Source organism: Eucyclogobius newberryi, unplaced genomic scaffold (genome assembly GCF_026437365.1).
Source record: "Eucyclogobius newberryi isolate DKJ021-1_F unplaced genomic scaffold, fEucNew1.0.hap1 SCAF_57, whole genome shotgun sequence".
NCBI lineage: Eukaryota > Metazoa > Chordata > Actinopteri > Gobiiformes > Gobiidae > Eucyclogobius > Eucyclogobius newberryi.
Window position 1 is genome coordinate 534331 of NW_027316245.1, and position 27937 is coordinate 562267.

At 48.0% G+C, this 27937-nt stretch overlaps 1 protein-coding gene across 1 annotated transcript; it reads left to right on the forward strand.

Moving 5' to 3' along the window:
* Window positions 1-4300: 4300 nt before the first annotated feature.
* lcp2a (lymphocyte cytosolic protein 2a) lies at window positions 4301-27896 on the forward strand. The gene is made up of 21 exons (XM_072432313.1): window positions 4301-4441; window positions 8352-8414; window positions 8487-8533; window positions 8807-8869; window positions 8939-8967; window positions 10034-10077; window positions 10793-11042; window positions 11216-11292; window positions 11359-11398; window positions 11750-11827; window positions 11994-12019; window positions 14352-14371; window positions 14664-14777; window positions 15244-15262; window positions 15359-15377; window positions 15460-15529; window positions 18688-19070; window positions 19512-19570; window positions 21429-21503; window positions 22041-22190; window positions 26968-27896. The coding sequence occupies exons 1-21, from the start codon at window positions 4364-4366 to the stop codon at window positions 27106-27108; spliced, it is 1845 nt and encodes a 614-aa protein (XP_072288414.1). The 5' UTR covers window positions 4301-4363; the 3' UTR covers window positions 27109-27896.
* Window positions 27897-27937: the final 41 nt, after the last annotated feature.

Below are 27937 nucleotides of genomic sequence, written 5' to 3' on the forward strand. Positions count from 1 at the left end.
AGTAGTATTGCAGTAGTATTTTAAGTAGTACTTGCAGTAGTATTCCAGTAGTACTTGCAGTAGTACTTGCAGTAGTACTTGTAGTAGTACTTGCAGGAGTACTTGCAGTAGTATTGCAGTAGTACTTGCAGTAGTATTGCAGTAGTATTGCAGTAGTACTTGTAGTAGTACTTGCAGCAGTATTGCAGTAGTACTTGCAGTAGTACTTGCAGTAGTATTGTAGTAGTATTGCATTAGTACTTGCAGTAGTATTGCGGTAGTATTTGTAGTAGTACTTGCAGTAGTATTGCAGTAGTACTTGTAGTAGTATTTGCAGTAGTATTGCAGTAGTACTTCTAGTACCTGCAGTAGTATTGCAGTAGTACTTGTAGTAGTACTTGCAGTAGTACTTGTAGTAGTACTTGCAGTAGTACTTGCAGTAGTATTGCAGTAGTACTTGTAGTAGTACTTGCAGTAGTACTTGCAGTAGTACTTGTAGTAGTACTTGCAGTAGTACTTGCAGTAGTACTTGCAGTAGTACTTGTAGTAGTACTTGCAGTAGTATTGCAGTAGTATTGCAGTAGTACTTGTAGTAGTACTTGCAGTAGTATTCCAGTAGTAGTTGTAGTAGTACTTGCAGTAGTATTGCAGTAGTACTTGTAGTAGTACTTGCAGTAGTATTGCAGTAGTACTTGTAGTAGTACTTGCAGTAGTATTGCAGTAGTACTTGCAGTAGTACTTGTAGTAGTACTTGCAGTAGTATTGCAGTAGTACTTGTAGTAGTACTTGCAGTAGTATTGCAGTAATACTTGCAGTAGTACTTGCAGTAGTATTGCAGTAGTACTTGCAGTAGTACTTGTAGTAGTACTTGTAGTAGTACTTGCAGTAGTACCTGCAGTAGTAGTACTGTAGTACTTGCAGTAGTACTTGCAGTAGTATTGCAGTAGTACTTGCAGTAGTACGTGCAGTAGTATTGCAGTAGTACTTGCAGTAGTAGTACTGTAGTACTTGCAGTAGTACTTGCAGTAGTATTGCAGTAGTACTTGCAGTAGTACTTGCAGTAGTATTGCATTAGTACTTGCAGTAGTATTGCAGTAGTATTTGTAGTAGTACTTGCAGTAGTATTGCAGTAGTACTTGTAGTAGTATTTGCAGTAGTATTGCAGTAGTACTTGTAGTAGTACCTGCAGTAGTATTGCAGTAGTACTTGTAGTAGTACTTGCAGTAGTACTTGTAGTAGTACTTGCAGTAGTACTTGCAGTAGTATTGCAGTAGTACTTGTAGTAGTACTTGCAGTAGTACTTGCAGTAGTACTTGTAGTAGTACTTGCAGTAGTACTTGCAGTAGTACTTGCAGTAGTACTTGTAGTAGTACTTGCAGTAGTATTGCAGTAGTATTGCAGTAGTACTTGTAGTAGTACTTGCAGTAGTATTGCAGTAGTAGTTGTAGTAGTACTTGCAGTAGTACTTGCAGTAGTACTGCAGTAGTATTGCAGTAGTATTGCAGTAGTATTGCAGTAGTACTTGCAGTAGTATTGGAGTAGTACTTGTAGTAGTACTTGCAGTAGTATTGCAGTAGTACTTGTAGTAGTACTTGCAGTAGTATTGCAGTAGTACTTGCAGTAGTACTTGCAGTAGTATTGCAGTAGTACTTGCAGTAGTATTGCAGTAATACTTGCAGTAGTACTTGCAGTAGTACTTGTAGTAGTACTTGCAGTAGTACTTGCAGTAGTATTGCAGTAGTATTGCAGTAGTATTGCAGTAGTACTTGTAGTAGTACTTGCAGTAGTATTGCAGTAGTACTTGTAGTAGTACTTGCAGTAGTATTGCAGTAGTACTTGCAGTAGTATTTGTAGTAGTACTTGCAGTAGTATTGCAGTAGTACTTGTAGTAGTACTTGCAGTAGTATTGCAGTAATACTTGCAGTAGTACTTTCAGTAGTATTGCAGTAGTACTTGCAGTAGTACTTGTAGTAGTACTTGTAGTAGTACTTGCAGTAGTACTTGCAGTAGTAGTACTGTAGTACTTGCTTTAGTACTTGCAGTAGTATTGCAGTAGTACTTGCAGTAGTACTTGCAGTAGTATTGCAGTAGTACTTGCAGTAGTATTGCAGTAGTATTGCAGTAGTACTTGCAGTAGTACTGCAGTAGTATTGCAGTAGTATTGCAGTAGTACTTGCAGTAGTACTTGCAGTAGGATTGCAGTAGTATTGCAGTAGTACTTGTATTAGTACTTGCAGTAGTATTGCAGTAGTATTTGTAGTAGTACTTGCAGTAGTATTGCAGTAGCACTTGTAGTAGTACTTGCAGTAGTATTGCAGTAGTACTTGCAGTAGTACTTGTAGTAGTACTTGCAGTAGTATTGCAGTAGTACTTGTAGTAGTACTTGCAGTAGTATTGCAGTAGTATTTGCAGTAGTACTTGCAGTAGTATTGCAGTAGTACTTGCAGTAGTACTTGCAGTAGTACTTGTAGTAGTACTTGCAGGAGTACTTGCAGTAGTATTGCAGTAGTACTTGCAGTAGTATTGCAGTAGTATTGCAGTAGTATTGCAGTAGTATTTGTAGTAGTACTTGCAGCAGTATTGCAGTAGTACTTGCAGTAGTACTTGCAGTAGTATTGCAGTAGTATTGCAGTAGTATTGCAGAAGTATTGCAGTAGTACTTGCAGTAGTATTGCAGTAGTACATGTAGTAGTACTTGCAGTAGTATTGCAGTAGTACTTGTAGTAGTACTTGCAGTAGTATTGCAGTAGTACTTGCAGTAGTACTTGTAGTAGTACTTGCAGTAGTATTGCAGTAGTACTTGTAGTAGTACTTGCAGTAGTATTGCAGTAATACTTGCAGTAGTACTTGCAGTAGTATTGCAGTAGTACTTGCAGTAGTACTTGTAGTAGTACTTGTAGTAGTACTTGCAGTAGTACCTGCAGTAGTAGTACTGTAGTACTTGCAGTAGTACTTGCAGTAGTATTGCAGTAGTACTTGCAGTAGTACGTGCAGTAGTATTGCAGTAGTACTTGCAGTAGTAGTACTGTAGTACTTGCAGTAGTACTTGCAGTAGTACTTGCAGTAGTATTGCAGTAGTATTGCAGTAGTACTTGCAGTAGTACTTGCAGTAGTATTGCATTAGTACTTGCAGTAGTATTGCAGTAGTATTTGTAGTAGTACTTGCAGTAGTATTGCAGTAGTACTTGTAGTAGTATTTGCAGTAGTATTGCAGTAGTACTTGTAGTACCTGCAGTAGTATTGCAGTAGTATTTGTAGTAGTACTTGCAGTAGTACTTGTAGTAGTACTTGCAGTAGTACTTGCAGTAGTATTGCAGTAGTACTTGTAGTAGTACTTGCAGTAGTACTTGCAGTAGTACTTGTAGTAGTACTTGCAGTAGTACTTGCAGTAGTACTTGCAGTAGTACTTGTATTTTTGCAGTAGTATTGCAGTAGTATTGCAGTAGTACTTGTAGTAGTACTTGCAGTAGTATTCCAGTAGTAGTTGTAGTAGTACTTGCAGTAGTATTGCAGTAGTACTTGTAGTAGTACTTGCAGTAGTATTGCAGTAGTACTTGTAGTAGTACTTGCAGTAGTACTTGTAGTAGTACTTGCAGTAGTACTTGCAGTAGTATTGCTGTAGTACTTGTAGTAGTACTTGCAGTAGTATTGCAGTAGTACTTGTAGTAGTACTTGCAGTAGTACTTGCAGTATTATTGCAGTAGTACTTGTAGTAGTGCTTGCAGTAGTATTGCAGTAGTACTTGTAGTAGTACTTGCAGTAGTAATTGTTGTAGTACCTGCAGTAGTACTGTAGTAGTACTTGCAGTAGTACTTGCAGTAGTACTTGTAGTAGTACTTGTAGTAGTACTTGCAGTAGTACTTGCAGTAGTGGGCGTGTTGCTCTGGTGCACACTTCCTGTTTGTGGTCTCTCTCTGCATCTGCTTCACTTCCTCTAAAACTTCTAAACCACTTCAGTTTCAGCTCTCGCCATTTCATCTGCGCCAAAGGTGAGTCCAGACCCGGTTTAGACCCAGTTTAGACCCGGTTTAGACCCGGTTTAGGCCCGCTCCTTACCCGGTTTAGACCCAGTTTGGACCCGGTTTAGACCCGGTTTAGACCCGGTTTAGACCCACTCCTGACCCGGTTTAGTTCCGGTTTGGACCCGGTTTGGACCCGGTTTAGACCCGGTTTAGACCCACTCCTGACCCGGTTTAGTTCCAGTTTGGACCCGGTTTGGACCCGCTCCTGACCCGTTCCTGACCCGCTCCTGACCCGTTTTATACCCCCTCCAGACCCGGTTTGGACCACCTCCAGACCCGGTTTAGACCACCTCCAGACCCGGTTTGGACCCACTCTAGACCCGGTTTAGTCCCTGGTCTGGTCTCTCTTTCAGGACTCCAGGATGAGTCAGAACCAACTGCCCTCGAGCTCTGAGGTCAGCGGCTGGAGCCCAGAGAAACTCGCCGACTTCCTCAGAAAGGTGAGTCCACAAAGTCCCGGTTTAGTCCTGGTTTAGTCCAGGTTTAGTCAAGGTTTAGTCCTGGTTTAGTCCTGGTTTAGTCCAGGTTTAGTCCAGGTTTAGTCCAGGTTTAGTCCAGGTTTAGTCCTGGTTTAGTCCAGGTTTAGTCCTGGTTTAGTCCTGGTTTAGTCCAGGTTTAGTCCAGGTTTAGTCCTGGTTTAGTCCTGGTTTAGTCCAGGTTTAGTCCAGGTTTAGTCCAGGTTTAGTCCTGGTTTAGTCCAGGTTTAGTCCTGGTTTAGTCCTGGTTTAGTCCAGGTTTAGTCCAGGTTTAGTCCTGGTTTAGTCCTGGTTTAGTCCTGGTTTAGTCCAGGTCTAGTCCTAGTTTAGTCCTGGTTTAGTCTCGGTTTAGTCCTGGTTTAGTCCTGGTTTAGTTCAGGTTTAGTCAAGGTTTAGTCCTGGTTTAGTCCTGGTTTAGTCCTGGTTTAGTCCAGGTTTTGTCCAGGTTTAGTCCAGGTTTAGTCCTGGTTTAGTCCAGGTTTAGTCCTGGTTTAGTCCTGGTTTAGTCCAGGTTTAGTCCTGGTCTAGTCCTAGTTTAGTCCTGGTTTAGTCTTGGTTTAGTCCTGGTTTAGTCCAGGTTTAGTCCTGGTTTAGTCCTGGTTTAGTCCTGGTTTAGTCCAGGTTTAGTCCAGGTTTAGTCCTGGTTTAGTCCAGGTTTAGTCCTGGTTTAGTCCAGGTTTTGTCCTGGTTTAGTCCTGGTTTAGTCCAGGTTTTGTCCAGGTTTAGTCCAGGTTTAGTCCTGGTTTAGTCCAGGTTTAGACCTGGTTTAGTCCTGGTTTAGTCCAGGTTTAGTCCAGGTTTAGTCCTGGTTTAGTCCAGGTTTAGTCCTGGTTTAGTTCTGGTTTAGCCCTGGTTTAGTCCTGGTTTAGTCCAGGTTTAGTCCTGGTTTAGTCCAGGTTTAGTCCTGGTTTAGCCCTGGTTTAATCCTGGTTTAGTCCAGGTTTAGTCCTGTGTTCAGAGTCGATGGTCTGAACGTGTTGGTGTTCAGAGTCGATGGTCTGAACGTGTTGGTGTTCAGAGTCGATGGTCTGAACGTGTTGGTGTTCAGAGTCGATGGTCTGAACGTGTTGGTGTTCAGAGTCGATGGTCTGAACATGTTGGTGTTCAGAGTTGATGGTCTGAACGTGTTGGTATTCAGAGTCGATGGTCTGAACGTGTTGGTGTTCAGAGTCGATGGTCTGAACGTGTTGGTGTTCAGAGTCGATGGTCTGAACATGTTGGTGTTCAGAGTCGATGGTCTGAAAGTGTTGGTGTTCAGAGTCGATGGTCTGAACGTGTTGGTGTTCAGAATCGATGGTCTGAACGTGTTGGCGTTCAGAGTCGAGGGTCTGAACGTGTTGGTGTTCAGAGTCGATGATCTGAACGTGTTGGTGTTCAAAGTCGATGGTCTGAACGTGTTGGTGTTCAGAGTCGATGTCTGAACGTGTTGGTGTTCAGAGTCGATGGTCTGAACGTGTTGGTGTTCAGAGTCAATGGTCTGAACGTGTTGGTGTTCAGAGATGATGGTCTGAACGTGTTGGTGTTCAGAGTCGATGGTCTGAACATGTTGGTGTTCAGAGTCGATGGTCTGAACGTGTTGGTGTTCAGAGTCGATGGTCTGAACATGTTGGTGTTCAGAGTCGATGGTCTGAACGTGTTGGTGTTCAGAGTCAATCGTCTCAACGTGTTGGTGTTAAGAGTCAATCGTCTCAACGTGTTGGTGTTCAGAGTCGATGGTCTGAACGTGTTGGTATTCAGAGTCGATCGTCTGAACGTGTTTGTGTTAAGAGTCAATCGTCTCAACGTGTTGGTGTTCAGAGTCGATTGTCTGAACATGTTGGTGTTCAGAGTCGATGATCTGAACGTGTTGGTGTTCAGAGTCGATGGTCTGAACATGTTGGTGTTCAGAGTCGATGGTCTGAACGTGTTGGTGTTCAGAGTCGATCGTCTGAACGTGTTGGTGTTAAGAGTCAATCGTCTCAACGTGTTGGTGTTCAGAGTCGATGATCTGAACATGTTGGTGTCCAGAGTCGATGGTCTGAACGTGTTGGTGTTCAGAGTTGATGGTCTGAACGTGTTGGTGTTCAGAGTTGATAGTCTGAACGTGTTGGTATTCAGAGTCGATGGTCTGAACGTGTTGGTGTTCAGAGTTGATGGTCTGAACGTGTTGGTGTTCAGAGTTGATGGTCTGAACGTGTTGGTATTCAGAGTCGATGGTCTGAACGTGTTGGTGTTCAGAGTCGATGGTCTGAACGTGTTGGTGTTCAGAGTCGATGGTCTGAACATGTTGGTGTTCAGAGTCGATGGTCTGAACGTGTTGGTGTTCAGAGTTGATGGTCTGAACGTGTTGGTGTTCAGAGTTGATGGTCTGAACGTGTTGGTATTCAGAGTCGATGGTCTGAACGTGTTGGTGTTCAGAGTCGATGGTCTGAACGTGTTGGTGTTCAGAGTCGATGGTCTGAACATGTTGGTGTTCAGAGTCGATGGTCTGAACGTGTTGGTGTTCAGAGTCGATGGTCTGAACGTGTTGGTGTTCAGAGTCGATGGTCTGAACGTGTTGGTGTTCAGAGTTGATGGTCTGAACGTGTTGGTATTCAGAGTCGATGGTCTGAACGTGTTGGTGTTCAGAGTCGATGGTCTGAACGTGTTGGTGTTCAGAGTCGATGGTCTGAACATGTTGGTGTTCAGAGTCGATGGTCTGAACGTGTTGGTGTTCAGAGTCGATGGTCTGAACATGTTGGTGTTCAGAGTCGATGGTCTGAACGTGTTGGTGTTCAGAGTCGATGGTCTGAACGTGTTGGTGTTCAGAGTCGATCGTCTGAACGTGTTGGTGTTCAGAGTCTATGGTCTGAACATGTTGGTGTTCAGAGTCGATGGTCTGAACGTGTTGGTGTTCAGAGTTGATGGTCTGAACGTGTTGGTGTTCAGAGTCCATCTTCTGAACGTGTTGGTATTCAGAGTCGATGGTCTGAACGTGTTGGTGTTCAGAGTCGATGGTCTGAACATGTTGGTGTTCAGAGTCGATGGTCTGAACGTGTTGGTGTTCAGAGTCGATGGTCTGAACATGTTGGTGTTCAGAGTCGATGGTCTGAACGTGTTGGTGTTCAGAGTCGATGGTCTGAACGTGTTGGCGTTCAGAGTCGATGGTCTGAACGTGTTGGTGTTCAGAGTCGATGGTCTGAACGTGTTGGTGTTCAGAGTCGATGGTCTGAACGTGTTGGTGTTCAGAGTCGATCGTCTGAACGTGTTGGTGTTCAGAGTCGATGGTCTGAACGTGTTGGTGTTCAGAGTCGATGGTCTGAACATGTTGGTGTTCAGAGTCGATGGTCTGAACGTGTTGGTGTTCAGAGTCGATGGTCTGAACGTGTTGGTGTTCAGAGTCGATGGTCTGAACGTGTTGGTGTTCACAGTCGATGGTCTGAACATGTTGGTGTTCAGAGTCGATGGTCTGAACGTGTTGGTGTTCAGAGTCGATGGTCTGAACGTGTTGGTGTTCAGAGTCGATGGTCTGAACGTGTTAGTGTTCAGAGTCGATGGTCTGAACGTGTTGGTGTTCAGAGTCGATGGTCTGAACATGTTGGTGTTCAGAGTCGATGGTCTGAACGTGTTGGTGTTCAGAGTCGATGGTCTGAACGTGTTGGTGTTCAGAGTCGATGGTCTGAACGTGTTGGTGTTCAGAGTCGATGGTCTGAACGTGTTGGTGTTCAGAGTCGATGGTCTGAACATGTTGGTGTTCAGAGTCGATGGTCTTAACGTGTTGGTCCGGACACATTATTTATGGGTCATGTGATGTCAGAGGCCGGCCCCTTTCTTCGAGTCATCAGGGGGCGTCGGCCATCTTGGTGCAGACAGGAAGTGATGCGTTTAACTTCCTGTCTCTCATGTTTCTGCTCAGAGGAACCTGCAGGGCTGTGACAGGGTCGTTCTGCAGAACAACATGACGGGAGAACGATTCGTGGTGAGAATCTGACGCTTTTGTCTCTCGCTCTTTGTCCTTTTTATTCACCTTTTTATTCCATTTCTTTTCTAGAACGTTACAAATAATGATCTGGATAAGTTTCCCAAAACCTACAATCCGTAAGTTCAAATGCTCTAAACCCGTTCAGACCCGGTTCAGACTCGGTTCAGACTCGGTTCAGACCCGGTTCAGACCCGGTTCAGACCCGGTTCAGACTCGGTTCAGACCCGGTTCAGACCCGGTTCAGACTCGGTTCAGACCCGGTTCAGACTCGGTTCAGACTCGGTTCAGACCCGGTTCAGACTCGGTTCAGACTCGGTTCAGACCCGGTTCAGACTCGGTTCAGACTCGGTTCAGACCCGGTTCAGACCCGGTTCTTGCCTCTTCCTCAGGCTCATCTCTAAACTCATCGCTGACATCCGGAAGCAGAAAAGTGGGAAGCGTCGTTTCTTCGCGTGAGTCTGAAGCTCCTGAACTTTCCACATGAAACTTTCTCTGAGACGTTTCTGTTTCTTCTGTTTCAGCTTCGGTTCATCCAAACCCCAAACACCAGGTGAAACATCCCGTGTTCAGAGCCGTGTTCAGAGCCCGTGTTCAGAGCCGTGTTCAGAGCCGTGTTCAGAGCCGTGTTCAGAGCCGTGTTCAGAGCCCGTGTTCAGAGCCTTGTTCAGAGCCGTGTTCAGAGCCGTGTTCAGAGCCGTGTTCAGAGCCGTGTTCAGAGCCGTGTTCAGAGCCCGTGTTCAGAGCCGTGTTCAGAGCCGTGTTCAGAGCCGTGTTCAGAGCCGTGTTCAGAGCCGTGTTCAGAGCCCGTGTTCAGAGCCGTGTTCAGAGCCCGTGTTCAGAGCCGTGTTCAGAGCCGTGTTCAGAGCCGTGTTCAGAGCCGTGTTCAGAGCCCGTGTTCAGAGCCGTGTTCAGAGCCCGTGTTCAGAGCCGTGTTCAGAGCCGTGTTCAGAGCCGTGTTCAGAGCCGTGTTCAGAGCCGTGTTCAGAGCCGTGTTCAGAGCCGTGTTCAGAGCCGTGTTCAGAGCCCGTGTTCAGAGCCGTGTTCAGAGCCGTGTTCAGAGCCGTGTTCAGAGCCGTGTTCAGAGCCGTGTTCAGAGCCCGTGTTCAGAGCCGTGTTCAGAGCCCGTGTTCAGAGCCGTGTTCAGAGCCGTGTTCAGAGCCGTGTTCAGAGCCGTGTTCAGAGCCGTGTTCAGAGCCCGTGTTCAGAGCCGTGTTCAGAGCCCGTGTTCAGAGCCGTGTTCAGAGCCGTGTTCAGAGCCGTGTTCAGAGCCGTGTTCAGAGCCCGTGTTCAGAGCCGTGTTCAGAGCCGTGTTCAGAGCCCGTGTTCAGAGCCGTGTTCAGAGCCCGTGTTCAGAGCCGTGTTCAGAGCCCGTGTTCAGAGCCGTGTTCAGAGCCCGTGTTCAGAGCCGTGTTCAGAGCCCGTGTTCAGAGCCTTGTTCAGAGCCGTGTTCAGAGCCGTGTTCAGAGCCGTGTTCAGAGCCGTGTTCAGAGCCCGTGTTCAGAGCCGTGTTCAGAGCCGTGTTCAGAGCCGTGTTCAGAGCCGTGTTCAGAGCCGTGTTCAGAGCCGTGTTCAGGTCACAGGGTCTGAACCTTCATCTGATTCTTTTTCATTTTTAGTTGAAACTGAGACGGACGACGGCGGCTGGGATCAAGACGAGTTTGTGAGTTAGACCCGGTTTGGACCCGGTTTAGACCCGGTTTGGACCCGGTTTGGGGTTTAGACCCGGTTTGGGGTTTAGACCCGGTTTAGACCAGGTTTGGACCCGGTTTAGACCCGGTTGAGACCCGGTTTAGACCAGGTTTGGACCCGGTTTAGACCCGGTTGAGACCCGGTTTAGACCCGGTTGAGACCCGGTTTAGACCAGGTTTAGACCCGGTTTGGACCCGGTTTGGGGTTTAGACCCGGTTTGGGGTTTAGACCCGGTTTAGACCAGGTTTGGACCCGGTTTAGACCCGGTTGAGACCCGGTTTAGACCAGGTTTGGACCCGGTTTAGACCCGGTTGAGACCCGGTTTAGACCCGGTTTAGACCCGGTTTGGGGTTTAGACCCGGTTTAGACCCGGTTTGGACCCGGTTTAGACCTGGTTTAGACCCGGTTTGGACCCGGTTTGGGGTTTAGACCCGGTTTGGGGTTTAGACCCGGTTTAGACCAGGTTTGGACCCGGTTTAGACCCGGTTGAGACCAGGTTTAGACCCGGTTTAGACCCGGTTTGGGGTTTAGACCCGGTTTAGACCCGGTTTGGACCCGGTTTAGACCCGGTTTAGACCCGGTTTAGACCCGGTTTGGACCCGGTTTAGACCCGGTTTAGACCCGGTTTAGAACCGGTTTAGACCTGGTTTAGACCAGGTTTAGACCTGGTCTTTCTGATCTTTCAGGAGGATTCAGATGATTATGAGGAGCCGCAGAACGAGGGTAATTTTGAGGACGAGGATATGAGCGATTACGAAGACCCCAGTGAAGACCCTGATCCCGGCCAGGTCCAGAGGCAGGTCCAGAGGCAGGTCCAGAGGCAGGTCCAGAGGCAGGACCAGGACTCGGACCAGGACTACGAGCCGCCGCCCTCAGAACCTGAAGACTTCAGCCACAAACTGCCATGCGTTCCGCTTCCGGACGGACAATATGTCGGTGAGAACCAGAGAAATGTGGTCAATGTGGGTCAAAGATCAAGGGTCAAAGGTCAGGGTCAGATGTCAGGGTCAGATGTTTAGGATTAGTTTCTCTGTAATCACTGGTTCTATCCACATTCGTCCAATAGATTCAAAATAAAGCGCAGATTCAAGATTCTTATTGGTTTGCAGACAGTCACGTGACCTCCAGAGGCCCGCCCCCTGCGCTGTGTCCCCGCCCCCCAGTGAGTGCCCCCCTCTACCGGACCGTGAGTACCAGATGCCCTCCCGTACTCCTGTCTTTCTGTTTTTAATGAGAAACTTTGTGTTTTCAGCCGACGGAATCCAAACGAGAAGTGTCACCTCGAGCCAAAGGTGGGACTAAACCAGGACTTAACCAGGTCTAAACCAGGTCTAAACCAGGTCTAAACCAGGTCTAAACCAGGTCTAAACCAGGTCTAAACCAGGACTAAACCAGGTCTAAACCAGGACTAAACCAGGTCTAAACCAGGTCTAAACCAGGTCTAAACCAGGTCTAAACCAGGTCTAAACCAGGTCTAAACCAGGACTAAACCAGGACTAAACCAGGACTAAACCAGGACTTAACCAGGACTTAACCAGGTCTAAACCAGGTCTAAACCAGGTCTAAACCAGGTCTAAACCAGGACTTAACCAGGACTTAACCAGGACTAAACCAGGACTAAACCAGGTCTCTTGTTCCTCTAGTTCCTCCTCAGCCGCCTCCAATCTGCCGAGTGAATAAACCTGGGCGAGATCCCGGCTCGAGCCAGTCTCCAAACCGAGGTGAGCTCCTCTGGACCTGGACCTGGACCTGGACTCGCATTTTGTTTTCCCATCTGTGTGATGTGACACAGAAAATGCACTAGAGGGCGCTGTTTTCACACAGCTGCAAAGGAAAGAGAGTCATGAGGTGTTTCAGGTTTCTCACTGGAAATGTTGTTTGTTGCAGGAGCTCCCAGAACCACAGCGGAGAAGGTGAGAGTACCTCAGTCCTTACTACAACTGTGTATTTGAGCTCTATGTACACGTTACTACGACTGTGTATTTGAGCTCTATGTACACGTTACTACGACTGTGTATTTGAGCTCTATGTACACTTTACAACGACTGTGTATTTGAGCTCTATGTACACGTTACTACAACTGTGTATTTGAGCTCTATGTACACGTTACTACGACTGTGTATTTGAGCTCTATGTACAAGTTAATACGACTGTGTATTTGAGCTCTATGTACACGTTACTACGACTGTGTATTTGAGCTCTATGTACACGTTACTACGACTGTGTATTTGAGCTCTATGTACACGTTACTACAACTGTGTATTTGAGCTCTATGTACACGTTACTACGACTGTGTCTTTGAGCTCTATGTACACGTTACTACAACTGTGTATTTGAGCTCTATGTACACGTTACTACGACTGTGTATTTGAGCTCTATGTACACGTTACTACAACTGTGTATTTGAGCTCTATGTACACGTTACTACAACTGTGTCTTTGAGCTCTATGTACACGTTACTACGACTGTGTCTTTGAGCTCTATGTACACGTTACTACAACTGTGTATTTGAGCTCTATGTACACGTTACTACAACTGTGTCTTTGAGCTCTATGTACACGTTACTACAACTGTGTCTTTGAGCTCTATGTACACGTTACTACAACTGTGTATTTGAGCTCTATGTACACGTTACTACAACTGTGTCTTTGAGCTCTATGTACACGTTACTACAACTGTGTATTTGAGCTCTATGTACACGTTACTACAACTGTGTCTTTGAGCTCTATGTACACGTTACTACAACTGTGTCTTTGAGCTCTATGTACACGTTACTACAACTGTGTATTTGAGCTCTATGTACACGTTACTATGACTGTGTATTTGAGCTCTATGTACGCGTTACTACGACTGTGTATTTGAGCTCTATGTACACGTTACTACAACTGTGTATTTGAGCTTTATGTACACGTTACTACGACTGTGTATTTGAGCTCTATGTACACGTTACTACGACTGTGTATTTGAGCTCTATGTACACGTTACTACAACTGTGTATTTGAGCTCTATGTACACGTTACTACGACTGTGTCTTTGAGCTCTATGTACACGTTACTATAACTGTGTATTTGAGCTCTATGTACACGTTACTACTACTGTGTATTTGAGCTCTATGTACACGTTACTACGACTGTGTCTTTGAGCTCTATGTACACGTTACAACGACTGTGTATTTGAGCTCTATGTACGCGTTACTACAACTGTGTATTTGAGCTCTATGTACACGTTACAACGACTGTGTATTTGAGCTCTATGTACACGTTACTACAACTGTGTATTTGAGCTCTATGTACACGTTACTACGACTGTGTATTTGAGCTCTATGTACACGTTACTACAACTGTGTATTTGAGCTCTATGTACACGTTACTACGACTGTGTATTTGAGCTCTATGTACACGTTACTACAACTGTGTATTTGAGCTCTATGAACACGTTACTACGACTGTGTATTTGAGCTCTATGTACGCGTTACTACAACTGTGTATTTGAGCTCTATGTACGCGTTACTACAACTGTGTATTTGAGCTCTATGTACACGTTACTACAACTGTGTCTTTGAGCTCTATGTACACGTTACTACAACTGTGTATTTGAGCTCTATGTACACGTTACTATAACTGTGTATTTGAGCTCTATGTACACGTTACTACGACTGTGTATTTGAGCTCTATGTACACGTTACTACGACTGTGTCTTTGAGCTCTATGTACACGTTACTACAACTGTGTATTTGAGCTCTATGTACACGTTACTACAACTGTGTATTTGAGCTCTATGTACACGTTACTACAACTGTGTCTTTGAGCTCTATGTACACGTTACTACAACTGTGTATTTGAGCTCTATGTACACGTTACTACAACTGTGTATTTGAGCTCTATGTACACGTTACTACGACTGTGTATTTGAGCTCTATGTACACGTTACTACGACTGTGTATTTGAGCTCTATGTACACGTTACTACGACTGTGTATTTGAGCTCTATGTACACGTTACTACTACTGTGTATTTGAGCTCTATGTACACGTTACTACAACTGTGTATTTGAGCTCTATGTACACGTTACTACAACTGTGTATTTGAGCTCTATGTACACGTTACTACTACTGTGTATTTGAGCTCTAATTACACGTTACTACGAGTTCAGTTTCAAGTTCAGTTTAAAGTTCAGATTTCATTCATGATGTTTAACGTAAACCCAAATCTGACCCATTTCTAAAGTTCATTTCTTCATTTTTCAGCCGCTGCCACAAGCCTGGAGGTAAGTCCGGTCTAAGTCCGGTCTAAGTCCGGTCTAAGTCCGGTCTAAGTCCGGTCTAAGTCCGGTCTAAGTCCGGTCTAAGTCCGGTCTAAGTCCTGTCTAAGTCCGGTCTAAGTCCGGTCTAAGTCCGGTCTAAGTCCGGTCTAAGTCCGGTCTAAGTCCTGTCTAAGTCCGGTCTAAGTCCGGTCTAAGTCCGGTCTAAGTCCGGTCTAAGTCTGGTCTAACTCTGGTCTAACTCTGGTCCAACTCTGGTCTAAGTCTGGTCTAAGTCTGGTCTAACTCTGGTCCACAGTCGGCCTCAGCAGGAGCCTCCAAAGTCCCAGACCTGGACTAAACCCTCGATCCTTCCCCCGACGCCGGCCTCTGTGAACAGGAGCAACTCGGGAGCAAGAGCCCCTCCTCACAGGTACATTTAGTCCTAGTTTAGAACTGGTTTAGACCTGGTTTAAACCTGGTTTAGTCCTGGTTTAGTCCTGGTTTAGTCCTGGTTCAGTCCTGGTTTAGTCCTGGTTCAGTCCTGGTTTAGACCTGGTTTAGACCTGGTTTAGTCCTGGTTTAAACCTGGTTTAGTCCTGGTTTAGTCCTGGTTTAAACCTGGTTTAGTCCTGGTTTAGTCCTGGTTTAAACCTGGTTTAGTCCTGGTTTAGTCCTGCTTTAGTCCTGGTTTAGTCCTGCTTTAGTCCTGGTTTAGTCCTGCTTTAGTCCTGGTTTAGTCCTGCTTTAGTCCTGGTTTAGTCCTGCTTTAGTCCTGGTTTAGTCCTGCTTTAGTCCTGGTTTAGTCCTGCTTTAGTCCTGGTTCAGTCCTGGTTTAGATCTACAGTTTTATTAGAGTCGAATTTATTCTTCTTTCATTTGTTTCTTTCTCACTCCAGATTTGAAACTCGAAAAGAGGTAAAAAAAACAAACATGTTCCTTTTGTACAAAGTGGTCTCATTCTTACCTCTTTATTGTCTTTATTGTCTTTATTGTTTTTATTGTTTCCTGCAGCAGCCGTCTCCCGGCGACGGTGAGACAATCCAATGATTTAAAGTAAATCGAGTCGAGTTGTTGGTGTGAATCTGGATCATTTTTCCATTTGAATGTTGCAGATCTGAAACGAAACACTTTCCCTTTTCACAATAAGAGTCCTGGACTTCCTCCAGTGCGACACACAGACAGGTACGGCTGACGACACACAGACAGGTACGGCTCACGACACACAGACAGGTACGGCTGACGACACACAGACAGGTACGGCTCACGACACACAGACAGGTACGGCTCACGACACACAGACAGGTACGGCTCACGACACACAGACAGGTACGGCTCACGACACACAGACAGGTACGGCTCGTGACACACAGACAGGTACGGCTCACGACACACAGACAGGTACGGCTCACGACACACAGACAGGTACGGCTCACGACACACAGACAGGTACGGCTCACGACACACAGACAGGTACGGCTCACGACACACAGACAGGTACGGCTGACGACACACAGACCGGTACGGCTCACGACACACAGACAGGTACGGCTCACGACACACAGACAGGTACGGCTCACGACACACAGACAGGTACGGCTCACGACACACAGACAGGTGCGGCTCACGACACACAGACAGGTACGGCTCACGACACACAGACAGGTACGGCTCACGACACACAGACAGGTACGGCTCACGACACACAGACAGGTACGGCTCTCGACACACAGACAGGTACGGCTCTCGACACACAGACAGGTACGGCTCACGACACACAGACAGGTACGGCTCACGACACACAGACAGGTACGGCTCACGACACACAGACAGGTATGGCTCACGACACACAGACAGGTACGGCTCACGACACACAGACAGGTACGGCTCACGACACACAGACAGGTACGGCTCACGACACACAGACAGGTACGGCTCACGACACACAGACAGGTACGGCTCACGACACACAGACAGGTACGGCTCACGACACACAGACAGGTACGGCTGACTACACACAGACAGGTACGGCTCACGACACACAGACAGGTACGGCTCACGACACACAGACAGGTACGACTCGTGACACACAGACAGGTACGGCTCACGACACACAGACAGGTACGGCTCGTGACACACAGACAGGTACGGCTGACGACACACAGACAGGTACGGCTCAGGACACACAGACAGGTACGGCTCGTGACACACAGACAGGTACGGCTGACGACACACAGACAGGTACGGCTCACGACACACAGACAGGTACGGCTCACGACACACAGACAGGTACGGCTCACGACACACAGACAGGTACGGCTCACGACACACAGACAGGTACGGCTCACGACACACAGACAGGTACGGCTCACGACACACAGACAGGTACGGCTCACGACACACAGACAGGTACGGCTCACGACACACAGACAGGTACGGCTCGTGACACACAGACAGGTACGGCTCACGACACACAGACAGGTACGGCTCACGACACACAGACAGGTACGGCTCACGACACACAGACAGGTACGGCTCACGACACACAGACAGGTACGGCTCACGACACACAGACAGGTACGGCTGACGACACACAGACAGGTACGGCTCACGACACACAGACAGGTACGGCTCACGACACACAGACAGGTACGGCTCACGACACACAGACAGGTACGGCTCACAACACACAGACAGGTGCGGCTCACGACACACTGACAGGTACGGCTGACGACACACAGACAGGTACGGCTCACGACACACAGACAGGTACGGCTCACGACACACAGACAGGTACGGCTCACGACACACAGACAGGTACGGCTCGTGACACACAGACAGGTACGGCTCACAACACACAGACAGGTACGGCTCGTGACACACAGACAGGTACGGCTGACGACACACAGACAGGTACGGCTCACGACACACAGACAGGTACGGCTCACGACACACAGACAGGTACGGCTGACGACACACAGACAGGTACGGCTCACGACACACAGACAGGTACGGCTCACGACACACAGACAGGTACGGCTCGTGACACACAGACAGGTACGGCTGACGACACACAGACAGGTACGGCTCACGACACACAGACAGGTACGGCTCACGACACACAGACAGGTACGGCTCACGACACACAGACAGGTACGGCTCACGACACACAGACAGGTACGGCTGACGACACACAGACAGGTACGGCTCACGACACACAGACAGGTACGGCTCGTGACACACAGACAGGTACGGCTGACGACACACAGACAGGTACGGCTCACGACACACAGACAGGTACGGCTCACGACACACAGACAGGTACGGCTCGTGACACACAGACAGGTACGGCTCACGACACACAGACAGGTAGGGCTCGTGACACACAGACAGGTACGGCTGACGACACACAGACAGGTACGGCTCACGACACACAGACAGGTACGGCTCGTGACACACAGACAGGTACGGCTCACAACACACAGACAGGTACGGCTCGTGACACACAGACAGGTACGGCTGACGACACACAGACAGGTACGGCTCACGACACACAGACAGGTACGGCTCACGACACACAGACAGGTACGGCTGACGACACACAGACAGGTACGGCTCACGACACACAGACAGGTACGGCTCACGACACACAGACAGGTACGGCTCGTGACACACAGACAGGTACGGCTGACGACACACAGACAGGTACGGCTCACGACACACAGACAGGTACGGCTCACGACACACAGACAGGTACGGCTCACGACACACAGACAGGTACGGCTCACGACACACAGACAGGTACGGTTGACGACACACAGACAGGTACGGCTCACGACACACAGACAGGTACGGCTCGTGACACACAGACAGGTACGGCTGACGACACACAGACAGGTACGGCTCACAACACACAGACAGGTACGGCTCACGACACACAGACAGGTACGGCTCATGACACAGACAGGTACGGCTCTGTCTTTTTTGCGTCTTTTTATTTATTTATTCATCTATTTATTTATTTATTTTTCTTTAGTTTAATTTTTTTATTAAAATTATATTTAATTGATTTAATTTATTTTGTTTTATTAATTTCATTAATTTTATTAATTTTATTAAACCACCAGGGGCGACATAAAACCCAGACCACCAGGGGCGACATAAACCCCAGACCACCAGGGGGCGACATAAACCCCAGACCACCAGGGGCGACATAAACCCCAGACCACCAGGGGCGACATAAACCCCAGACCCCCAGGGGGCGACATGACTAACAGCTCTTACATTTATATATAGTTTATGTCGGGGTTTTCTTCTATGTTAGATTTGAATCACATTTACAGTTTGTCTGTTTGTTTGTTTGTTTGTTTGTGTGTTTGTTTGTATGTTTGTTTGTGTGTTTGTTTGTGTTTGTTTGTTTGTTTGTGTGCTTGTTTGTGTGTTTGTTTGTGTGTTTGTTTGTGTGTGTGTTTGTTTGTTTGTTTGTGTGTGTGTTTGTGTGTGTGTGTGTGTTTGTTTGTGTGTTTGTTTGTTTGTGTGCTTGTTTGTGTGTTTGTGTGCTTGTTTGTGTGTTTGTTTGTGTGTTTGTTTGTTTGTTTGTTTGTGTGTGTGTTTGTGTGTTTGTGTGTGTGTGTGTGTGTGTTTGTGTTTGTTTGTTTGTTTGTTTGTTGTTGTTGTTTCAGTCTTCCTCCTGGACTTCCTTCAGTGCTGCTCAGACCCGGCTCAGGTCAGACTTTAGTCTCACATTTTTATTTGATTTTTCAGGGCCCCTCTCTACAGGGGCCCCTCTCTTCAGGGGGCCCTCTCTACAGGGGCCCCTCTCTAAAGGGGCCCCTCTCTACAGGGGCCCCTCTCTTCAGGGGGCCCTCTCTACAGGGGCCCCTCTCTTCAGGGGCCCCTCTCTTCAGGGGGCCCTCTCTACAGGGGCCCCTCTCTTCAGGGGCCCCTGTAGCGAGGGGCCCCTCTCTTCAGGGGCCCCTCTCTTCAGGGGGCCCTCTCTACAGGGGCCCCTCTCTTCAGGGGCCCCTGTAGAGAGGGGCCCCTCTCTTCAGGGGCCCCTCTCTTCAGGGGCCCCTCTCTTCAGGGGCCCCTCTCTTCAGGGGGCCCTCTCTACAGGGGCCCCTCTCAAAGGAATTACACCCACTTATTTCTCTTTTTTTACTTTCAGGAGGAACTCCAGCTCCAGAGAAACCGACTTTCAAATCTCCACCATCAGCATCAAACCAGGTCAGACCTGGTTCAGACCTGGTTCAGACCTGGTTCTGGCCTGGTTCTGGCCTGGTTCAGACCTGGTTCTGGCCAGGTTCTGGCCTGGTTCAGACCTGGTTCAGACCTGGTTCAGACCTGGTTCTGGCCTGGTTCTGGCCTGGTTCAGACCTGGTTCTGGCCAGGTTCAGACCTGGTTCAGACCTGGTTCAGACCTGGTTCCGGCCTGGTTCTGGCCTGGTTCTGGCCTGGTTCAGACCTGGTTCTGGCCTGGTTCTGGCCTGGTTCAGACCTGGTTCAGACCTGGTTCTGGCCTGGTTCTGGCCTGGTTCAGACCTGGTTCTGGCCAGGTTCTGGCCTGGTTCAGACCTGGTTCAGACCTGGTTCAGACCTGGTTCTGGCCTGGTTCTGGCCTGGTTCAGACCTGGTTCTGGCCAGGTTCAGACCTGGTTCAGACCTGGTTCAGACCTTGTTCCGGCCTGGTTCTGGCCTGGTTCAGACCTGGTTCTGGCCTGGTTCTGGCCTGGTTCAGACCTGGTTCAGACCTGGTTCTGGCCTGGTTCTGGCCTGGTTCAGACCTGGTTCTGGCCAGGTTCTGGCCTGGTTCAGACCTGGTTCAGACCTGGTTCAGACCTGGTTCTGGCCTGGTTCTGGCCTGGTTCAGACCTGGTTCTGGCCAGGTTCAGACCTGGTTCAGACCTGGTTCAGACCTGGTTCCGGCCTGGTTCTGGCCTGGTTCTGGCCTGGTTCAGACCTGGTTCAGACCTGGTTCTGGCCTGGTTCTGGCCTGGTTCAGACCTGGTTCTGGCCAGGTTCTGGCCTGGTTCAGACCTGGTTCAGACCTGGTTCAGACCTGGTTCTGGCCTGGTTCTGGCCTGGTTCAGACCTGGTTCTGGCCAGGTTCAGACCTGGTTCAGACCTGGTTCAGACCTGGTTCCGGCCTGGTTCTGGCCTGGTTCAGACCTGGTTCTGGCCTGGTTCTGGCCTGGTTCAGACCTGGTTCAGACCTGGTTCTGGCCTGGTTCTGGCCTGGTTCTGGCCTGGTTCAGACCTGGTTCAGACCTGGTTCTGGCCTGGTTCTGGCCTGGTTCTGGCCTGGTTCAGACCTGGTTCTGGCCTGGTTCAGACCTGGTTCAGACCTGGTTCTGGCCTGGTTCTGGCCTGGTTCTGGCCTGGTTCAGACCTGGTTCAGACCTGGTTCTGGCCTGGTTCAGACCTGGTTCAGACCTAGTTCTGGCCTGGTTCTGGCCTGGTTCTGGCCTGGTTCAGACCTGGTTCAGACCTGGTTCTGGCCTGGTTCTGGCCTGGTTCTGGCCTGGTTCAGACCTGGTTCTGGCCTGGTTCTGGCCTGGTTCTGGCCTGGTTCAGACCTGGTTCAGACCTGGTTCTGGCCTGGTTCTGGCCTGGTTCAGACCTGGTTCCGGCCTGGTTCTGGCCTGGTTCTGGCCTGGTTCAGACCTGGTTCTGGCCTGGTTCTGGCCTGGTTCAGACCTGGCTCAGACCTGGTTCAGACCTGGTTCAGACCTGGTTCTGGCCTGGTTCTGGCCTGGTTCAGACCTGGTTCTGGCCAGGTTCAGACCTGGTTCAGACCTGGTTCAGACCTGGTTCCGGCCTGGTTCTGGCCTGGTTCTGGCCTGGTTCAGACCTGGTTCTAGCCTGGTTCTGGCCTGGTTCAGACCTGGTTCTGGCCAGGTTCTGGCCTGGTTCAGACCTGGTTCAGACCTGGTTCCGGCCTGGTTCTGGCCTGGTTCAGACCTGGTTCAGACCTGGTTCTGGCCTGGTTCTGGCCTGGTTCTGGCCTGGTTCAGACCTGGTTCAGACCTGGTTCTGGCCTGGTTCTGGCCTGGTTCAGACCTGGTTTCACATGGTTCTTCCTCAGGACTTGGACCCGCTGTGGTACGTGGGGAAAGTGACTCGAGCTGAAGCTGAGTTGTCGCTCAAACGTCTCGGGAAGGTAACGTCCTGAAGCGCTGCTCATGTCTTTGCTCATGTCAAGAGATGTTTACGCGCTCCTTAGCATGTATGCTAATCTCTACGCTAATGCTAACACTTCTGCACATGGTGTTTCTGACTCTGGTGTTACCATGTGGTCGAGCGGTCGTTCCTGGTGCGGTTGGTGATGTTTGGAGGCTAATGCTAATGCTACGCTGAGCGGTCGTTCCTGGTGTGGTTGGTGATGTTTGGAGGCTAATGCTAATGCTACGTGAGCGGTTGTACTTCCTGGTGTGGTTGGTCATGTTTGGAGGCTAATGCTAATGCTACGCTGAGCGGTCGTTCCTGGTGCGGTTGGTGATGTTTGGAGGCTAATGCTAATGCTACGTGAGCGGTTGTACTTCCTGGTGCGGTTGGTGATGTTTGGAGGCTAATGCTAATGCTACGTTGAGCGGTTGTACTTCCTGGTGCGGTTGGTGATGTTTGGAGGCTAATGCTAATGCTAAGTTGAGCGGTTGTACTTCCTGTTTGTTTGGTGACGTGGGCCGGTCTCTTGCAGAATGGGGCCTATGTGGTCCGGGACAGTTCTGGTCAGTCCTCGGTCCAGCCCTTCACCCTCATGGTCCTGTACCAGAACAAGGTCTTCAACATCCAGATCCAGCTCCAGGACCAGAAGTATCTGCTGGGGACCGGGCTCAAAGTGCTGGAGGTCTGAACCGGGACTAAACCAGGACTAAACCAGGACTAAACCAAGACTAAACCAGATCTAAACAAGGACTAAACCAGGACTAAACCAGGACTAAACCAGATCTAAACAAGGACTAAACCAGGACTAAACCAAGACTAAACCAGATCTAAACAAGGACTAAACCAGGACTAAACCAAGACTAAACCAGATCTAAACAAGGACTAAACAAGGACTAAACCAGGACTAAACCAGGTCTAAAGCAGGACTAAACCAGGTCTAAACCAGGTCTAAACCAGGTCTAAACCAGGTCTAAACAAGGACTAAACCAAGACCAAACCAGGACTAAACCAGGACTAAACCAGGACTAAACCAAGACCAAACCAGGACCAAACCAGGACCAAACCAGGACCAAACCAGGACTAAACCTGGACTAAACCAGGACTAAACCAGGACTAAACCAAGACTAAACCAGATCTAAACAAGGACTAAACCAGGACTAAACCAAGACTAAACCAGATCTAAACAAGGACTAAACCAGGTCTAAACCAGGTCTAAACCAGGTCTAAACCAGGACTAAACCAGGACTAAACCAGGTCTAAACCAAGACTAAACCAGGTCTAAACAAGGACTAAACCAGGACTAAACCAGGACTAAACTAGCTCTAAACCAGGACTAAACCAGGTCTAAAGCAGGACGAAACCAGGTCTAAACCAGGACTAAACCAGGTCTAAACCAGGACTAAACCAAGACCAAACCAGGACTAAACCAGGACTAAACCAGGACTAAACCAGGAACAAACCAGGACCAAACCAGGACCAAACCAGGACTAAACCTGGACTAAACCAGGACTAAACCAGGTCTAAACCAGGACAAAACCAAGACCAAACCAGGACTAAACCAGGACTAAACCAAGACCAAACCAGGATTAAACCAGGACTAAACCAAGACCAAACCAAGACCAAACCGGGTCTAAACCAGGACTAAACCAGGTCCAAACCAGGACTAAACCAGGTCTGAACAAGGACTAAACCAGGTCTAAACCAGGACTAAACCAGGTCTAAACCAGGACTAAACTAAGACCAAACCAGGACTAAACCAGGACTAAACCAGGACTAAACCAAGACCAAACCAGGACTAAACCAGAACTAAACCAGGACTAAACCAGGACTAAACCAAGACCAAACCAGGACTAAACCAGGACTAAACCAGGACTAAACCAAGGCCAAACCAAGACCAAACCGGGACTAAACCAGGACTAAACCAGGTCCAAACCAGGACTAAACCAGGTCTAAACAAGGACTAAACCTGGACTAAACCAGGTCTAAACAAGAACTAAACCAGGACTAAACCTGGACTAAACCAGGACTAAACCAGGTCTAAACCAGGACTAAACCAGGACTAAACCAAGACCAAACCAGGACTAAACCAGGACTAAACCAGGACTAAACCAGGACTAAACCAAGACCAAACCAGGTCTAAACCAGGACTAAACCAGGTCTAAACCAAGACTAAACCAGGTCTAAACAAGGACTAAACCAGGACTCAACCAGGACTAAACTAGCTCTAAACCAGGACTAAACCAGGACTAAACCAGGTCTAAAGCAGGACGAAACCAGGTCTAAACCAGGTCTAAACCAGGTCTAAACCAGGACTAAACCAAGACCAAACCAGGACTAAACCAGGACTAAACCAGGACTAAACCAGGAACAAACCAGGACCAAACCAGGACTAAACCTGGACTAAACCAGGACTAAACCAGGTCTAAACCAGGACTAAACCAAGACCAAACCAGGACTAAACCAGGACTAAACCAAGACCAAACCAAGACCAAACCGGGTCTAAACCAGGACTAAACCAGGTCCAAACCAGGACTAAACCAGGTCTGAACAAGGACTAAACCAGGTCTAAACCAGGACTAAACCAGGTCTAAACCAGGACTAAACCAAGACCAAACCAGGACTAAACCAGGACTAAACCAGGACTAAACCAAGACCAAACCAGGACTAAACCAGAACTAAACCAGGACTAAACCAGGACTAAACCAAGACCAAACCAGGACTAAACCAGGACTAAACCAGGACTAAACCAAGGCCAAACCAAGACCAAACCGGGACTAAACCATGACTAAACCAGGTCCAAACCAGGACTAAACCAGGTCTAAACAAGGACTAAACCTGGACTAAACCAGGTCTAAACAAGGACTAAACCAGGACTAAACCTGGACTAAACCAGGACTAAACCAGGTCTAAACCAGGACTAAACCAGGACTAAACCAAGACCAAACCAGGACTAAACCAGGACTAAACCAGGACTAAACCAAGACCAAACCAGGACTAAACCAGGACTAAACCAAGACCAAACCAGGTCTAAACCAGGACTAAACCAGGTCTAAAGCATGTCTAAACCAGGTCTAAACCAGGTCTAAACCAGGACTAAACCAGGTCTAAAGCAGGACTAAACCAGGTCTAAACCAGGCCTTAACCAGGACTAAACCAGGTCTAAACAAGGACTAAACCTGGACTAAACCAGGTCTAAACAAGAACTAAACCAGGACTAAACCTGGACTAAACCAGGACTAAACCAGGTCTAAACCAGGACTAAACCAGGACTAAACCAAGACCAAACCAGGACTAAACCAGGACTAAACCAGGACTAAACCAGGACTAAACCAAGACCAAACCAGGTCTAAACCAGGACTAAACCAGGTCTAAACCAAGACTAAACCAGGTCTAAACAAGGACTAAACCAGGACTCAACCAGGACTAAACTAGCTCTAAACCAGGACTAAACCAGGACTAAACCAGGTCTAAAGCAGGACGAAACCAGGTCTAAACCAGGTCTAAACCAGGTCTAAACCAGGACTAAACCAAGACCAAACCAGGACTAAACCAGGACTAAACCAGGACTAAACCAGGAACAAACCAGGACCAAACCAGGACTAAACCTGGACTAAACCAGGACTAAACCAGGTCTAAACCAGGACTAAACCAAGACCAAACCAGGACTAAACCAGGACTAAACCAAGACCAAACCAAGACCAAACCGGGTCTAAACCAGGACTAAACCAGGTCCAAACCAGGACTAAACCAGGTCTGAACAAGGACTAAACCAGGTCTAAACCAGGACTAAACCAGGTCTAAACCAGGACTAAACCAAGACCAAACCAGGACTAAACCAGGACTAAACCAGGACTAAACCAAGACCAAACCAGGACTAAACCAGAACTAAACCAGGACTAAACCAGGACTAAACCAAGACCAAACCAGGACTAAACCAGGACTAAACCAGGACTAAACCAAGGCCAAACCAAGACCAAACCGGGACTAAACCATGACTAAACCAGGTCCAAACCAGGACTAAACCAGGTCTAAACAAGGACTAAACCTGGACTAAACCAGGTCTAAACAAGGACTAAACCAGGACTAAACCTGGACTAAACCAGGACTAAACCAGGTCTAAACCAGGACTAAACCAGGACTAAACCAAGACCAAACCAGGACTAAACCAGGACTAAACCAGGACTAAACCAGGACTAAACCAAGACCAAACCAGGACTAAACCAGGACTAAACCAAGACCAAACCAGGTCTAAACCAGGACTAAACCAGGTCTAAAGCATGTCTAAACCAGGTCTAAACCAGGTCTAAACCAGGACTAAACCAGGTCTAAAGCAGGACTAAACCAGGTCTAAACCAGGCCTTAACCAGGACTAAACCAGCTCTAAACCAGGACTAAACCATGTCTAAACCAGGTCTAAACCAGGACTAAACCAGGACTAAACCAGGTCTAAACCAGGACTAAACCAGATCTAAACAAGGACTAAACCAGGACTAAACCAGGACTAAACTAGGTCTAAAGCAGGACTAAACCAGGACTAAACCAGGACTAAACCAGGTCTAAAGCAGGACTAAACCAGGACTAAACCCGGACTAAACCAGGTCTAAACCTGGACTAAACCAGGACTAAACCAGGTCTAAACCAGGACTAAACCAGGACTAAACCAAGACCAAACCAGGACTAAACCAGGACTAAACCAGGACTAAACCAGGACTAAACCAAGACCAAACCAGGACTAAACCAGGACTAAACCAAGACCAAACCAGGTCTAAACCAGGACTAAACCAGGACTAAACCAGGTCTAAACCAGGACTAAACCAGGTCTAAAGCATGTCTAAACCAGGTCTAAACCAGGTCTAAACCAGGACTAAACCAGGTCTAAAGCAGGACTAAACCAGGTCTAAACCAGGCCTTAACCAGGACTAAACCAGCTCTAAACCAGGACTAAACCATGTCTAAACCAGGTCTAAACCAGGACTAAACCAGGACTAAACCAGGTCTAAACCAGGACTAAACCAGATCTAAACAAGGACTAAACCAGGACTAAACCAGGACTAAACAAGGTCTAAAGCAGGACTAAACCAGGACTAAACCAGGACTAAACCAGGTCTAAAGCAGGACTAAACCAGGACTAAACCCGGACTAAACCAGGTCTAAAGCAGGACTAAACCAGGACTAAACCAGGTCTAAACCAGGACTAAACCAGGACTAAACCAGGTCTAAACCAGGTCTAAACCAGCTCTAAACCAGGACTAAACCAGGTCTAAACCCGGACTAAACCAGGTCTAAACCAGGACTAAACCAGGACTAAACCAGGACTAAACCAGGTCTAAACCAGGACTAAACCAGGACTAAACCAGGTCTAAACCAGCTCTAAACCAGGACTAAACCAGGTCTAAACCCGGACTAAACCAGGTCTAAACCAGGCGTTGTTAGTTTATTTTGTGTGTGTTTTGTTTCAGTCGTTTGCGTCGGTTGGAGCGATGGTGGATCATTTCTCTCAGTTTCCTTTGCTTCTCATCGACTCAAAGAACCGAGTCTCTGGTCAAAACAAGCAGTGTCTGCTGTCTGCGCCCGCCGGACCCTACGTGGACCGGGTCTAGACCAGGCTCTGAACAGACCAGGCTCTGAACCGGGACCCTACGTGGACCGGGTCTAGACCAGGCTCTGAGGCAGGACCCTACGTGGACCGGGTCTAGACCAGGCTCTGAGGCAGGACCCTACGTGGACCGGGTCTAGACCAGGCTCTGAACCGAGAGCCTACGTGGACCGGGTCTAGACCAGGCTCTGAGGCAGGACCCTACGTGGACCGGGTCTAGACCAGGCTCTGAACCGGGACCCTACGTGGACCGGGTCTAGACCAGGCTCTGAACCGGGAGCCTACGTGGACCGGGTCTAGACCAGGCTCTGAACCGGGACCCTACGTGGACCGGGTCTAGACCAGGCTCTGAACCGGGAGCCTACGTGGACCGGGTCTAGACCAGGCTCTGAGGCAGGACCCTACGTGGACCGGGTCTAGACCAGGCTCTGAACCGGGACCCTACGTGGACCAGGTCTAGACCAGGATCATGTCCATGGACCTGGACTCTGGTGGTTTCTGACTCAGCTCTTAAACTATGAACTCCCGACTGAGCAATGAACTTTCAGAGACAGAGAAGTTTCACAACGCTAACAAGCATTAGCATGCTAACAAGCATAAGCATGCTAACAAGCATTAGCATGCTAACAAGCATTAGCATGCTAACAAACATTAGGTTAAATACAGACTTATGGAGGACGGAGTAAAGCTTTAATTTAAGGATTCGTTAATACATAACTTAACAAATACTTTTTAAAAGTGTTTTTAATCACAGAAGGTTTAAGTGCTAAACGTTAGCACCTAAAGGATTGTAAAGGAATAAAGTAACGTTTTTTTAAATGTTTTAATAAAAG